At 40.5% G+C, this 14,060-nt stretch overlaps 1 protein-coding gene across 1 annotated transcript; it reads right to left on the bottom strand.

Moving 5' to 3' along the window:
- Positions 1-425: 425 nt before the first annotated feature.
- Positions 426-10,431, bottom strand: sgcb (sarcoglycan, beta (dystrophin-associated glycoprotein)). Its single transcript, XM_080724534.1, has 7 exons — positions 10,394-10,431; positions 8,039-8,128; positions 7,315-7,434; positions 5,779-5,964; positions 4,003-4,194; positions 2,358-2,489; positions 426-1,111 (listed from the first exon to the last, which is right to left on the bottom strand). The coding sequence occupies exons 1-7, from the start codon at positions 10,406-10,408 to the stop codon at positions 908-910; spliced, it is 939 nt and encodes a 312-aa protein (XP_080580660.1). The 5' UTR covers positions 10,409-10,431; the 3' UTR covers positions 426-907.
- Positions 10,432-14,060: the final 3,629 nt, after the last annotated feature.

Raw genomic sequence — 14,060 nt, forward strand, 5'->3', positions numbered from 1 at the left:
CTCGTGTAATATTGTAATATTTTTGAAACATGGGCTTTTGATATTCATGAGCTGTATATGCCATAAAAAGATCAAAAATGTTAACAAAAAAGGTTTGGAATAATTCACTGAATGTGTAATGTATCTAGAATATATGAAAGTTTAAAAAATATATGAAAGTTTCAAGAAAATGTACTTTTACACAGTATTACATTTTTGTTGAATAGATGGATCTGTATAGTAAATAATGGTTTAAAACGACTTGTATCTAGTAAACAAACCGGTAGGGGCAGCACCGTTCCATAGTGTGGGTGTATTAGAGCAGTGTTTCTCAAACTTTTAAATTTCAAGGTCTCCCCTTAACTCTGACAGTGTACAAATGGAACCAAATGAACCCGTCAGGGTTCATTTGGTTCCATTTGTACACTGTCAGAGTTACAGACATGTATGGGTCCATGTAGACCCCCATAAAGGAACCCACAGAGTCCATGGAATCCACTTTGAGAAACAATGTATAAGGCGCCCTACATACAGTTGCGACAGCTATCGTGTCCGTGTAGTCTGAGATTGAGGGGGGGAGGGGAAGATCCAATGCATTGTCAATGGAAGGTTGTTTGGTTTTTTGTCGTTGCCGTGTCTCTTGGCCAAAAGACAGCCTGTGGTTGAGCTAGACACGGCAACGACAAAAAAACAAACAACCTTCCATTGACAATGCATTGGACCACCCCCAGCCCCCTCATTCTCAGACGATACGGAGAAGATGTTTCACGCATATGTGTGAGTCCGGCCTTAGAGAGATGTGGCGAGGCGATGGGGAGTCCCAGGGGCGTTCAGCACTTCAGTTTTCGGCTGACTGCATGTTCCTTCAAACAGCGAATCGCTTGCTCCAGAAAATATCCGCTCGACAAGCTCGAGAACCGGGGCTTTTTTAGTGCAGATTTCCGCAGGGGTTGTCTGACGTCAGGCAGCCCATGTTGTGATGCTTCACCTTCACGCGGAACAGCGTCCCGTCGGCACACATGCACAGCTTGTACCTCTCCTTGCCCTCGTCCGGGGCGTAGCGGTCGCCGGACGAGTGCGGGATTCGGGTGGTGTTGATCATGATGGAGCCGTTCAGGACGATGCTGTTCTCCTGCGGGGAGAAGAAAAACGCCGTCTTTAGCCCGATGACAGCCATTCTATACGAATGCCTCCTGAATCAGTAGTTCTCAAACTTTTTTTTTTTTTTTTTTTTTTTACGTAATTCAAAACTCTTCAACATTTTTCAAACATGTTCCAAAGTAGCAGATGTACAAGTGATGCCTTAATTCCCGGTTTTAATGGGTTAAGGGTGATGTGACTTTTTGTTGTTGTTGTTAAAACAAGTGTTAAAGGAGTAGTTCACCCCCAAAATGACTTTTTTTTTGGGGGGGGGGGGTCCCCATCCAGAATCAATGGGGGTACATTTACTATAATCAATTTTTGTTGTCTTAGGAATGCGACAAATACAAAAGAATATTATTGAACTCAAGTCTCCATGATTGTGACTAATCAATTAGAAAAATTGTTATTTTGGGGGTGAACTACTCCTTTAAATAACCCTAGATTCCCATGGTAATCATTGCTATATATAGAATGTTTGTTCAGTAACAGTGGTCACCCCGTTTCTCCATCTCTTTAATAAACAGAAGATACATTTTCAGGTTTGGGGATACTCATTTTATCGAATCAATAGTAGAGAATTCATAGTGGATATACAATTGAAATTGCAAGTCGTGAAACAATTAGTATCCTTACCTGAACATGTATTATCTGTTTATGAAGATCTGGCACATTAACTAAGTGTTTTTGAATACTGTATATTTCCCTATGACAAAAGTCCCACATCTGAAGTGACAAGATTACAGCATCCTGTGGTGGTGAAAAAAACACTTCACCGATCTTCAACCTATCGTCATACAACTGGTCTTCTCTGATGCTTATTATAAGATGGTACAATTTCTGTCTACTCGGTCTGTGTGTCAGAGAAGGGCTGTGGACAGTTCAGAAACCTGCCTCTACCTTTTTCATGTCAAGGACCCCCAAAATTACATGTATTTGGCCGCAGACCCCCCATCTCAAAATATGTTGTTCCAGGGACCCCCCAGAAGCAGAGGTTTGAGTTACAAAAGTTTGCTTTGAAAAAATATATATATTCAAATATTTGCACACATTTTCTTCACAATTCTTTTTTTTTTTTTTCTTCTTTTTTTCAAAAAGAGCAGATATACAAGCTTGTATATCTGCTTTATATCAGCTATTTTTCAATAGCTAAAGTATAAAATAATTCCAGACAACAGAGAGACTAGGGTCATGCGATAGGTACATCAAGTCAGATTGTGATCTATTTGTCCACTTACAGCCTTAAACTCCAAGTTTCCGCCCATTCTGAACTCCACGTCCTTGCCCATGATGTTGACCCCCTCGTTGCCGCGGATGATGGCGCTGCCGTCCCCTTTGATGAGGAGGTCGCCGGTCAGATTACTTGTGATCTGAAAGCAGACAACATGAAGGACATGGTCAAGGTCACGTTTATTATGTCCCAAACTGGGCAATTCATGCTACAGCAAATGATTAAAAAAAAACATAGACATATATGTTTATACATGGATATGGTCACAAGATCCAAATAATAACAGTACAAGTATAAGTGTAACAACAACCATCCATGACAGCTACCTCCTCCTGCTTCCATTATTGATGGCACGGATGGAAGTAGGTACAAATGAGAATTATTTTTTGTTACAGGGGCATTTAACCATTGGCCGGAAGGCAATAATTCATATAAAGAATTATGGGGATGAGAGCTGTCCGCTTTAATAGATGATGCTTTCTTAAGCAGCTGCTCATCATATATAAGACTCAGACAGCAGAATTTTCCCCCCACAATCTTGCTAGCCCCCCCTCACAACCCCATTAAGGGCATTTTTCTGTCTTAACACCAAGATTTCCATACCAACGAATGATAGCAAAGGAAATGACAGACTCTATAAAAGCCCTATAGAACAAAATCATCAATGACTTTATCCACCTGAAATTTTAGCTAAGGCTTTATATCTTTTCTTATTTCACATAACCATTTGGCTGGGATTATGTCGTTTGTTTTCCCATATTATGGAATTGGAACTGGCTAAAATCCAGTACTTAATTTGTAAATTATTAGGTGCCCGGAGCTCATGAATGCGACTCAAAGTTAGCCCTACTAATATCCAAATGTGATGCGAAAACAAAAGAAAAGACTCTAGGGTCCCAATTATGATCCAGGTCTTATGCCTTATGCCTTAACTTCTTTACCTTTTTTTCACTATTTTGAAAAACATTTTTAAATACTTCAAATGCTGATCTACATCTGCATGTTGTGAACTTGCAGATCAGCTATTTGAAATATTTAAAAAACAAAAACAAAATAGTAAAAAAAGGCAAAGAAGTTAAGGCATAAGGCATAAGACCTGGATCATAATAGGGCCCTAGGTGTCCGATGGCAGTCAAACATATTTGCAACAAGAAATATCTGCCAAATTAAACAGCTTTCGATTAGGATAGTATTAGGAGTGGGTTTCCACAAGTTGGTGTGTTGGCTGCTTCGGTCGGTTGCAATCAAATTTGGCAAAAGACAATGGTAATGGCCTTTTACCATTTTTATCACTCATGTCCTTTAGGGCTGAACAGTTGATAGAAAAGTAATTAAAAATTGCAATATGATCTACTGCAATTTCCAAATCAGAGGCTTCAATGAGTTGCATAAAAGAAAGGGGAAATGTACTTAATTTAAACCAGGTATTCTAGGGGTTTGGGTAATATGTGGTCCTTGAATCACGTATAATATTTTCACCTACCAATTGAATTGTGAATTGTTTTAGTTTTCTTTTTGTTTATTTTCTTTTTATTTTGTTATTTATCATTTTTAAATGAAAGAACCTACCATTTATAAACCAATGTTGTCAGAATAGGGCTTAACTTAGTCACAGTAATGACACATTTATTATTACTGTGGTGTATATATACCCTTTCTGTGGAGGCCTTTTGTACACTGAGTGTATTGACTCCTTTGGGCAGGTGGAACTCGTGGTTTTCAAAGTCTGTGCTGAAGTAGGTTTTCCCGGAGCGAGGGTCCGTGAACGATATGCCAACATCACTGACGATGGATGTCTTGTCTTTCTCCACGCTCAGCTTAGTGGTGCCCTGCTGGAACACCACCTAGGATGACACATACATGAACATAACAGAATGTTAACAACAGACATTAGAGAATTTGTTCAGTAACAGTGATTCCCATCTCTCCGGCTCTTTAGAAAACAGAAAATATATATTTTTTAGCAGGGACGTGCTGTCCATTGGGAAAAGCGGGACAACTCCCGAACGGCCGGTTCATTCCCGGCCGGTCCAGGCCGGCCATTAGGAAAAAAATAAAATAAAATGGGGGCTGGGCGGCCAACAAAGTAAATCGTCACTGTCGGGCAGAAACCTCGTATCTCCAAGTTTCAAATGTGTAAATTTTTTCGCAAAGTAAAGTCCGGCTTCATCATACAAGGCCGTCGCACAAAAGTAGTGAACACAGCAGATCTACAGTAGATCGGCTGTTTTCACTAGTTTAAATCATTTTAAAAATGATAAATAGAAAACAAACGGTTTTGGACATACAAGGTTTCCACCCGACAACAACTAAATATAACTCATGTAATTGGCCCACTGGCTTGTCACTTGTCATGATCTGAAATGGCAAATCTTTGAGTAGCAACAGCGCTATAGAGAGAGATCTCTCTCTATAGCACGCAATGAGTGCCTCTACAACTCTTTTTCCCGAGCTGAATCAGGGGCCCAGCACATCCCTGTTTTTTAGGTAGGAATATCAATTTGATCCAATCAGGATACAGCAAAAATACAGTAAAAGTGAAGTTGTTAGAGATGAAAACAAAATTGGGCTGGAACACTAAAATTAGGGGTGTAACGATATAGTATTAAACTGCATCAAGATATTGTCTTTAATTTAAAAAAAATCAAAGTATATCGAAATGAAAACAGCTAAAATCGAATCGTATCGTTTGATTTTGTAGCGTATCGAATCGGTAGTGCAAATAATCGATTGTATCGATACTACCTACTTGTGCATTATATTTAGCATTTTTAAGAAGAAAAAATGAAAAAGAGGGGTTTAATTACTTTTCCTTTCCATATAGCTACACTGGTCTATCGAGAAATGTGTGTAATCTCTGGGTTCATATGGTGCAGGTTTGTCCATATGTGTTCAAATACAATGTCCATGTATTTGCCAAATAATCACTGTGTTTACTTATTTGTCGCCATAATAATACATGTTTCCCTTAAACACCTGCACTATCCACACTTTTCACATAGAATTAATTAATTTGCTAAATAGTTACTATATCGATTTTAAAGCATTGAATCGAATCGTATTGTATCACCATGAATGAACCAATATCGTCCATGTATCGCTATTAAAATGTATCGTTACACCCCTAATTAAAATCGAAGCAGATAGATCATCTCTGTGGAATTCTCTCTTCTGATTCAATAAAATTGGTGAAATTCATTATTTTTGTGTTTGTGTTTGTTCATTAACAGGCGTCTCTCTATTGGAATATAGAGTATTCTTATTTGCATTTTAATTTTTACAAATAGGTGCGATCTTCCTCTACTCTTTTCCATTTCTTCGCTGCTGTGTTGAGTGCCGAAAATAGCTAATCTGTGGTCGCGATGCTACATGTGGGGAGCTTGTACTGTTAGATCAGCTACAGTCTTAAGACTGTGACGGTTTCTCACCGGGTGGTTGTTGCCGGTGATGATCAGGTCCTGGTCCTTGCGGCCTCCTACGGTGCTTTTATGCAGCGGGTGGACGATGCCCATGTCTGCCTTCTGCTTGAAACGCAGCAGGCCGCTCTCATGGAACTCCATGCTGTCACAGCCGCTGGGGCCGATCCGGATCACCGTCCATATCACTAACGTAATCTGCAGGAGTGGAAAAGGTACTCACTTTTTTTTTTACTTAAGTCAAAGTATAAATACTGCAATTCAGAAATACTCCGTTACAAGTAAAAGTCTGGAGTTGTCTGAAGAATGTACTTAATGTACCAAAAGTAGAAAATACTCATTATGCATCTCACAAGTTTTTTATCGAAAATAGCAGATCTACAAGCTTGTAGATCGGCTATTTTCAAATGGCCGAAATGTATATAGGGTTGAAGTGGGTAATGTATGTTTTGTAATAATAATCAAAATCTACAAAGTAACAAGTAACCAACGTTTTCAAATAATTTGCCTCTGAGATGTAGTAGAGTAAAAGTAAAAGTACCTCAAAATTGCACTTAAGCACAGTACTTGAGTACATGTACTTAATAACTTAACACCACTGGCAATGGCAATCTGTGACATAAGAACACCATCTAAAATCTGAGATTGTAACTGTTAAAGTTACAATCTGTAGGCTTTAACGCCCTCTACTGACAGAGAGAGGTAACGGCAACTGTTAACACCTGTGATTCAAACCTGCATAATAATAGGAAACCAAACGTCTATCCCTGAGCTAAGAGGCAATCCCCCTCTTGGCCCGGGGAGATATTTTGCGTTATGAGCTTCAGGTACTGTAGGGCAACTTCTCTACATTAGCCAGTTTAAGCAGACCGTTTCTACAACCGCGACGCGAGGCGGGACTACGGCTGCTATGACGTAATCGCCGTAGCAGTCAAAATAAGCAACAGCCTTCCGCAACGGGTTCCCACCCCTGTTCTTACTGAACTCGTTGATTCCCATGGCAACGCGACCACGCATCAGGCGTTGTAGACGCTACGTGGAAAGGTAGCCTCTGCCGCTGTAGGGAAGGCTGCGACGGCGGCAGGTTGATCTATCGAGCACTGATCACTTCCGGTTACCGTTGTCATCTGCCGTTGCCGTAGCGTTGCTTAAAGTCGCTATTTTTGCAGTGGAAGAGTAGGGAGACCACCACCAACTATAGTCTCGCGTGGCCAGACTGTTGACTCCTGCGATTTGCAAATGCTCCCGTCATACAGTCTGGAGCAACGGAAGCCTTATGATGAGCATCCGGCATGAGAAGATATAAAGCATGTAACTTTCCTTTTCTAACCCGGATATGAGATTGATTTTTTTTTGGTATGTTTACAGGTGTGTTTTACCAATTGTAGAGGGTTCAAGTGGATCAAAGGTGAACTGATCCCAGCGTATGACGGAGGACAATGTCACAATGTATTAAAACCGCCGCGATACGATTATCATGATTGCTTTTCATCAGGATAAACGATGATAACATCATCGTCCCATCCCTACAGGCGACATGTAACTCACTATGAGGTTGATGAGAGCGAGCAGGAACAGCAGGACGATGACGCACACGGCGATGTTCCCCTTGCGTCCCCTCAGGCCCGTCTTGTGGAGACGCTCCTCCTCGATGGGCACGTAGCCTGCCTTGAGGTATGGAACAATACAATATCACAATATCTTTCCAAGCTGTATCACGATACATAATGTTATCACGATTCTTTTTCATGTTGGTTTTTATGGTTATTTTTCAAGTTACACTACAACCACCGACAAGGTAACAAAAACTAAAAGAAAATGGAGTAACAGACCGTTTAGACCAGTGGTCCTCAAATTGGGGTCCAGGGACTCTCTGGGTTCCTTTTGGGAGGTCTAAATTGATCCTTACAAGTATGTAACTCTGACAGTATACAAATGAAACCAAATGGACCCGTAATTTGTACACTGTCAGAGTTAAGGGGAGACCATGACATTTTAAAGCTTGAGAACCACCGATTTAGACCAAAATGTGGGTTTAAATGGATTCTGCAATGAATCTCTGTGTTAAACAATTCAACGGGATTTTTTTATAAGGCTCCCTCATTGTATCATTCACGATACATACGATATCTCTGAAAAGGCATATCGTGGAGATATTGTATGGTCTCAAGGATATTTCTCACCATATAACCAGTGAACTGTACCATCATGAAACTGTACCTTTTACTATGCAAACTTCTAATAAAGTCTTCAATCAATCGCCCACCCCTACCTTGAAGTTACTGTTGTGCTCCTTGTTGACAGTGCGTCGCTCGATGGCCTTCTCTCTCATGGACCTCTTCACCGGCCCGTTCGAGCTCTCCTGCAACCCATGCAAACGTTAGTAGGGGTGTAACGATACATTTGATAGCGATACGAATCACGATACATGGTTGGTAATACGATACATGGACGATGTTGGTCCATGCCAGGGATGTGCTGGGCCCCTGATTCAACCCGGGAAAAGGACTTGGAGAGGCCCTCATTGCGCACGGCCAATGGCCACGTGCCAGATTTTTTCGCCTTCTGAATGCGCAGCGAGGCCCCAAACACTAACCGATGAGCGGTTACTGTGATTTTAGGTCTCATTGTATTTCCGGTATAAAAAGAGTCTATGTGTAGACCATCCAGGAGTAGTCAAGGAAGCTAGGGAGTAGTGGCCGGTATTCAGATGATAGACAATCCAGTGGGGCCAATGTGATGGCTCTGTGGGCTGCTGCTACTTAGCACTATAGAGAGAGATCTCTCTCTATAGTGCTGCTGCTACTCAAAGATTGGCCATTTCAGATCATGAGAGACAAGCCAGTGGGCCAATTACATGAGTTATATTTACTTTGTGAGCCTTTCTTTTTTTCTTAATGGCCAGCCTGGACCGGCCGGCAATGGACCGGCTGTTCGGGAGTTGTCCCGCTTTTCCCAATGCCCAGCACGTCCCTAGGTCCATGCCCATACGATATGATTCGATGATTTAAAATCGATAGAGTAACTAAATGAATAAAATATGTGTGAAACGTGTCAATAGTGCAGGTTTTTTAAGGGCAAATACATGGACATTATATTTCAACCCATATGGACAAACCCGCAACTTGACATGAACACAGAGATTACACACATTTATCGATAGACCAAGAGTAAATACAGTTATGGAATGGAAGAGTAATTAGACCTCTCTTTTTCATTTTCCTTCTTAAAATTGCTAAATACAAGGCACAAATACTTAGTTTCCATACAATCAATTATTTGCACTGCAAAACGATTCGATACCGATTATCTGCATTGTATAACGATACGATAAAAGCCAAACGGTACGATATTTTGCTTTTGCATAACGATATAGTAGATCATTGCGAATTAAAATCGATTTTTCGATTCAGTCACTATATTGTTACAACCCTAAACATTAGACATTCATGGTTCTTCAACAGGGAGTCAGTCCGGGACCCCCTGCCCTAACCCTGTAGGGGGTCCTACATGGGGGCCACCAAACTTTCGTCTGAAAGGGTACGTTTTCATTTGTACTTAAATGACAGAAAATACACATTACACAACTCTATGAAGCCATCAAAGCTTCAGCAGCATTTTGATGCAACCCATAGGCACTTAAAAGAAAAAAAGAAAATCTCTCAGCAGTCAACATAGACACATATCCTTGTGATCTATATCCTTGACTTGTCTAACTTGTTGTCACCAGCTGTAGGCATATATTTAATATTTTTACCATTTTGACAAAACAGTCAATTTTACATCAAGGTTCCCACTCTTCCAGTACGCACTCTTCTTATACTCCTGCTGTGGTGGCAGCAGGCCAGCTTTGTTAAATGTGCTTTGTTAAATTGGAAAATCGCATGTCCAAGGTTGAACTATTGTGCATGCGGATTTTTAAAACATTAACAACAGTCCCATATTGCACCAGCTTGTAGGCTATGCGCGCTGCTTGTGTGCAGAGGAATGCGCGTCTACATGTCTGTCACTGAGTGACCATCCCACCCAGTCATGCAGAGGCGTCAATTGGGTATGGCAAGCTATGGCAGCTGCCATACCTTGGCTACAGGGGAACATAATAAAATGTACGGTAATCGTGCCTGTTGCTAAGGTATGGCAACATGACTGGTGTCTTGCACACGCGCGCCCTCGCGCGCGTGCAAGACACCAGTCATGTTGCCATACCTTAGCTTTTTCTGAACTGACGCCGCTGCACCCAGTCATGACTAAAAATACATTGCGCTCGTTTCTGCAGTCATGCTAGTGCAGCTATATTTAACGCAAACAAAGACGGCGTCCCGTTGTTCTATTACTATATAGCATTGCCTTTTAAATTAACGTATGGTCATAAATGATCATGATTCATCATTCATGATGATCATCAGACTGCAGTGATCTTAAACTGAGGAGGGCGCAGGCCAGCATACCGTTATATTATTGACCACAGCCTAACATACAGACATAATAAATAACATAGGCTACACAAATACCTTCCTTTACGTTCACTAGCTTCATACAACTAGTTAATACTATACTGTTTGCGAACAAGATCAACCTTGTATGAGAGCAGCTTCTAATAATAATAATGTAATAACAAACATCAGACCTGTTCAGACGCCATGTTGACAGTCAGACCCTCCGTCTCTGCTGCTTTGACGACGTACAGTCTTGATCCCATCAGCCAGAGGGACAGTTGTGCGCTGTGATTGGCTAATAATTAGTTGTCAGGCAACGACAATAAATTAAGACAGTCTGGTGGTAAACAGCAAATTAATGTGATACTAAAAATGCAGTGGATACATTTACTTGAATGCAATATAGCCTATACTATAGGCTATATATATAGACCTATATATATATATATATATATATATATATATATATATATATATATATATATATATATAGCGATGAACCAACCAAGAAGAGACAACAAACGCAAAGGGGTAAGTAGCTGATCAGAGCGCTTTGCTTGGCCCAGTGGAATGCGAAATTTAGATTTAAAAAACTCACTCGTTGATCACTCATACAACAAAATGTGTTTTACTTGAAAAAAAAAGCTTCTCGGGTCAAATATTAATATGCGATTAAAATGTGATTAATTGCGATTAATTAATTACAAAGCCTGTAATTAATTTGATTTTTTAATCGCATCCCAGCCCTATATACATACATAGCCTACATACATAGGGTCTATACGTGTGTGTGTGTGTGTGTGTGTGTGTGTGTGTGTGTGTGTGTGTGTGTGTGTGTGTGTGTGTGTGTGTGTTTTCACAATGTTTGCAAATTCCAGAAGAATTCTGAATTATGTAGGCTACATTTTAATACAATGCAGGAAAGGAAATTGTACTTTTGAATAGCCATACTTGAGTATGACTGCGCAGTATTTTTAGTATGAGCAAATGTGTAATAACAGCCTTATTCTATTTAATAAACTTTAATTTGTGCAAACTGTGAACTCAAACTAAATTCAGAGGTTGCTTGGTAACCAAACACCAAAGATCCCAAAGGTCCCTCTGGACCATGGGATGTAGTCTACAGTAAGGCAGTGGAATAAACCACTTTACTTTCTCACTGCAGTCAGTGCCGTTTGTGTGTTGGTGAACGATGCGTGTATCACTATCAGTTTACTATTAGCCTATTAGGCCTGTGTACACAGTAGATTATATGAGAAACACACACCTACATTATTTTTGTTCTTCCTGCGAGCTCTCTCAAAAATGATGTTTTTTTTTCCTGTCGACCGATGGTCTGTTCCAGTCAAATTGGACTATCCAATGGAAAGCAGCAGCAGCATCCCAAAATAGGAAACAGTTCATGTCCATTCATATGTTCCATAGTTACTGTTTCATAGTTGTAATGGTTTTCAAATGTTTCAGGTTGCTTTTGATGTTTGAATTGTGAAGAGATATATGCTCTCACAGTTTACCTGATCATGGCAATTTAGCAGTTCAATTTGTAAATTATGACTTTAAAGGCCCATTCCCACATAAACAGATAAAAACATATATTTTTTCCATTCAAGTGGATGGTAAGATACAGATGTGGTGGAGAGAGTCGCAGCCCCAGCCTGAAGCATCAAAAGTCTAGTAGGCTATCAGCACTTGTTCCATAGGGATAATCCTTTGGAGTGATGGTTAAGATATTGGACTTTCACGCGGGAGACCCGGGTACGAAGCCGGGTGGGGAGGTTTGGATCACCTCTGTTACACAGATAAAAAATATCAGTCACAGATATCTTTTTTATCAGTCAACTTTTTCTTGAAAAACGGACGCTAAAATAAAAATGTTTCGAAAATATTTTATAAAAAAGATTAACCTTCATAATATATGTGTTTCTCAACCTCTTAAGCCGCAGGGGGGTCCAGGGGAAAAATCTGCCTAAAATGTATACCCAAATTGGAACAAAACTACAATGATTGTGGCTACTCTTGACCCACCAAATGTCAGCTCACCCCTGAAAATACACAAATGCATTGTAATACATCACATTTCTCTTACCAACTTGTCCTGCTGTGATAATTTACCTAGGAAAAGGTGATTGAATAAGACCTCCGCCTATGGAAATTGTGCCTTCTGAATAGTGAATGGGCCTCAAGACCTCATTGAAAACATATATAGTGAATAGAGAAATTGTTCACCAAGGTGTCATTAATTGATAGGCAACATTGTATGAATATATTCCAAACTATGTAAACTAGATGTTTTAGTGAGAGTAGTGCTGTAATATTAGTAATGTTAAAGTATAGGGTGAAAAATGATTAAAAAAAAAGAGTAACAATAAGTTGTAATAATACTGTAATATGAGTAATGTATGGATGAAAAGTACAATGGCAGCTGATTACTATGCTGTAGGCCCACTGTAACAATAATCAACAAAGAAATTGTAGTTTGATTTGGTCTCAATTGATTCATTGACATCTGTTCATTGACATCTGTCCCATTGCCCCCGCCGGCGGGGGCAATGGGGTTCAAGAGGTTAAAAAATGACCACAAAAAGCGTAAAATAACGATAAAATAATCATTTTGGCCATTGTCAGACTGACTTTGTTTACATTCCTCTTCTATGGATTGATAAGGGATGTAAACAAAGTCGGTCTGACAATGGCCAAATGATTATTTTTTAATAGAAACACATAGGTCTATATGAAGCTTATTTTTTTATAAAACATTTTCGAAACATTATTTTTGTTTTAGCATCCGTTTTTCAAGAAAAAGTTGACTAGGCCTATAGCTCCTTTAACTATTGAAATATAGCAGAAATAGCCTACAAGCTCGGTGCAGCGCTGCAAGCTTGTAGATCTGCTATTTTTGAAGAAAAAAAATCGTGAAAGGTCTTTGAATATTTCAAAGGTTAAAAAAAAGAAAGAAAAAGAAAACTTTGTTTAATTCTATGTCAGTGATGCTCAAACTTTTTTATGTCAAAATGATATGTATTTGGCCACGGACCCCCATCTCAAAGTATTTCGTTCCAGCCCCCGCCCCCCCCCCCCCCCCCCCCCCCCCCCCCCCCCCACACACACACACACACACACACACACACACACACACACACACACACACACACACACACACACACACACACATTTTTTGTTACAAAATAGCCTATGTTCCCTCAAAAAGAAAAAACATATATTCAAAGATTTTCATGCATTTTCATGAAGTATAAAATAATGAAGGCCCCTCCACCTTGGGCCCTGTAACTCAGTCCCCCCCCCTCCCCCCTCCCCTTGTGACGCCTCTGCGCGCGCGCACACACACACACACACACACACACACACACACACACACACTGCATGTTATCGGAAACAAACAACAACGTGATCCTGGCTAGGATCGTTTGACAGCTTGACACTCAGTCAGACAGTATGCATTACAATGGTCCTCTTCTCTTTACACCGTCCAGGAGGAGAGGACGCTACACCGGACAAGACAAGAAGGACAGAAAGAATGTTTGTTATGATCTCAGAGTAGGCCTAACTGTGTCTCGGTTGTCAGCTCTTCTCCAACGTCGTTGCCACCAGCTGATGGGTCGTATGTATCGACATCGAAGGTGGAGGAAACAACAACGAGCAGCTTGGAATTTTTACAACTGTCAATAAAAACGTGTGTGTGTTTGTGTGCGTGCGCCCGCCCATCAGCGCTGCCGCGGTGCGGATTAGAAGCCCACCCACCACCACTACGGTTGTCTGGGAGCATTTCGCTCTTGCGTGTTTTTAAAGCACTGACAGATAAAATCCCGAGGGTTGAGAGACACAGAGAGAGAGAGGGAC

This window comes from Nannobrachium achirus (genome assembly GCF_963921795.1).
Source record: "Nannobrachium achirus genome assembly, chromosome: 1".
Classification (NCBI taxonomy): Eukaryota; Metazoa; Chordata; class Actinopteri; order Myctophiformes; family Myctophidae; genus Nannobrachium; species Nannobrachium achirus.

Bases quoted from the DNA above. Each gene is read 5' to 3' on its own strand.
- sgcb (XM_080724534.1), bottom strand. The intron at 5,965-7,314 runs GTGAGTTACATG...CCACTCCTGCAG, and splicing joins TCGCTCTCATCAACCTCATA to ATTACGTTAGTGATATGGAC. The intron at 2,490-4,002 runs GTATATATACAC...GTCTGCTTTCAG, and splicing joins AAAAGGCCTCCACAGAAAGG to ATCACAAGTAATCTGACCGG.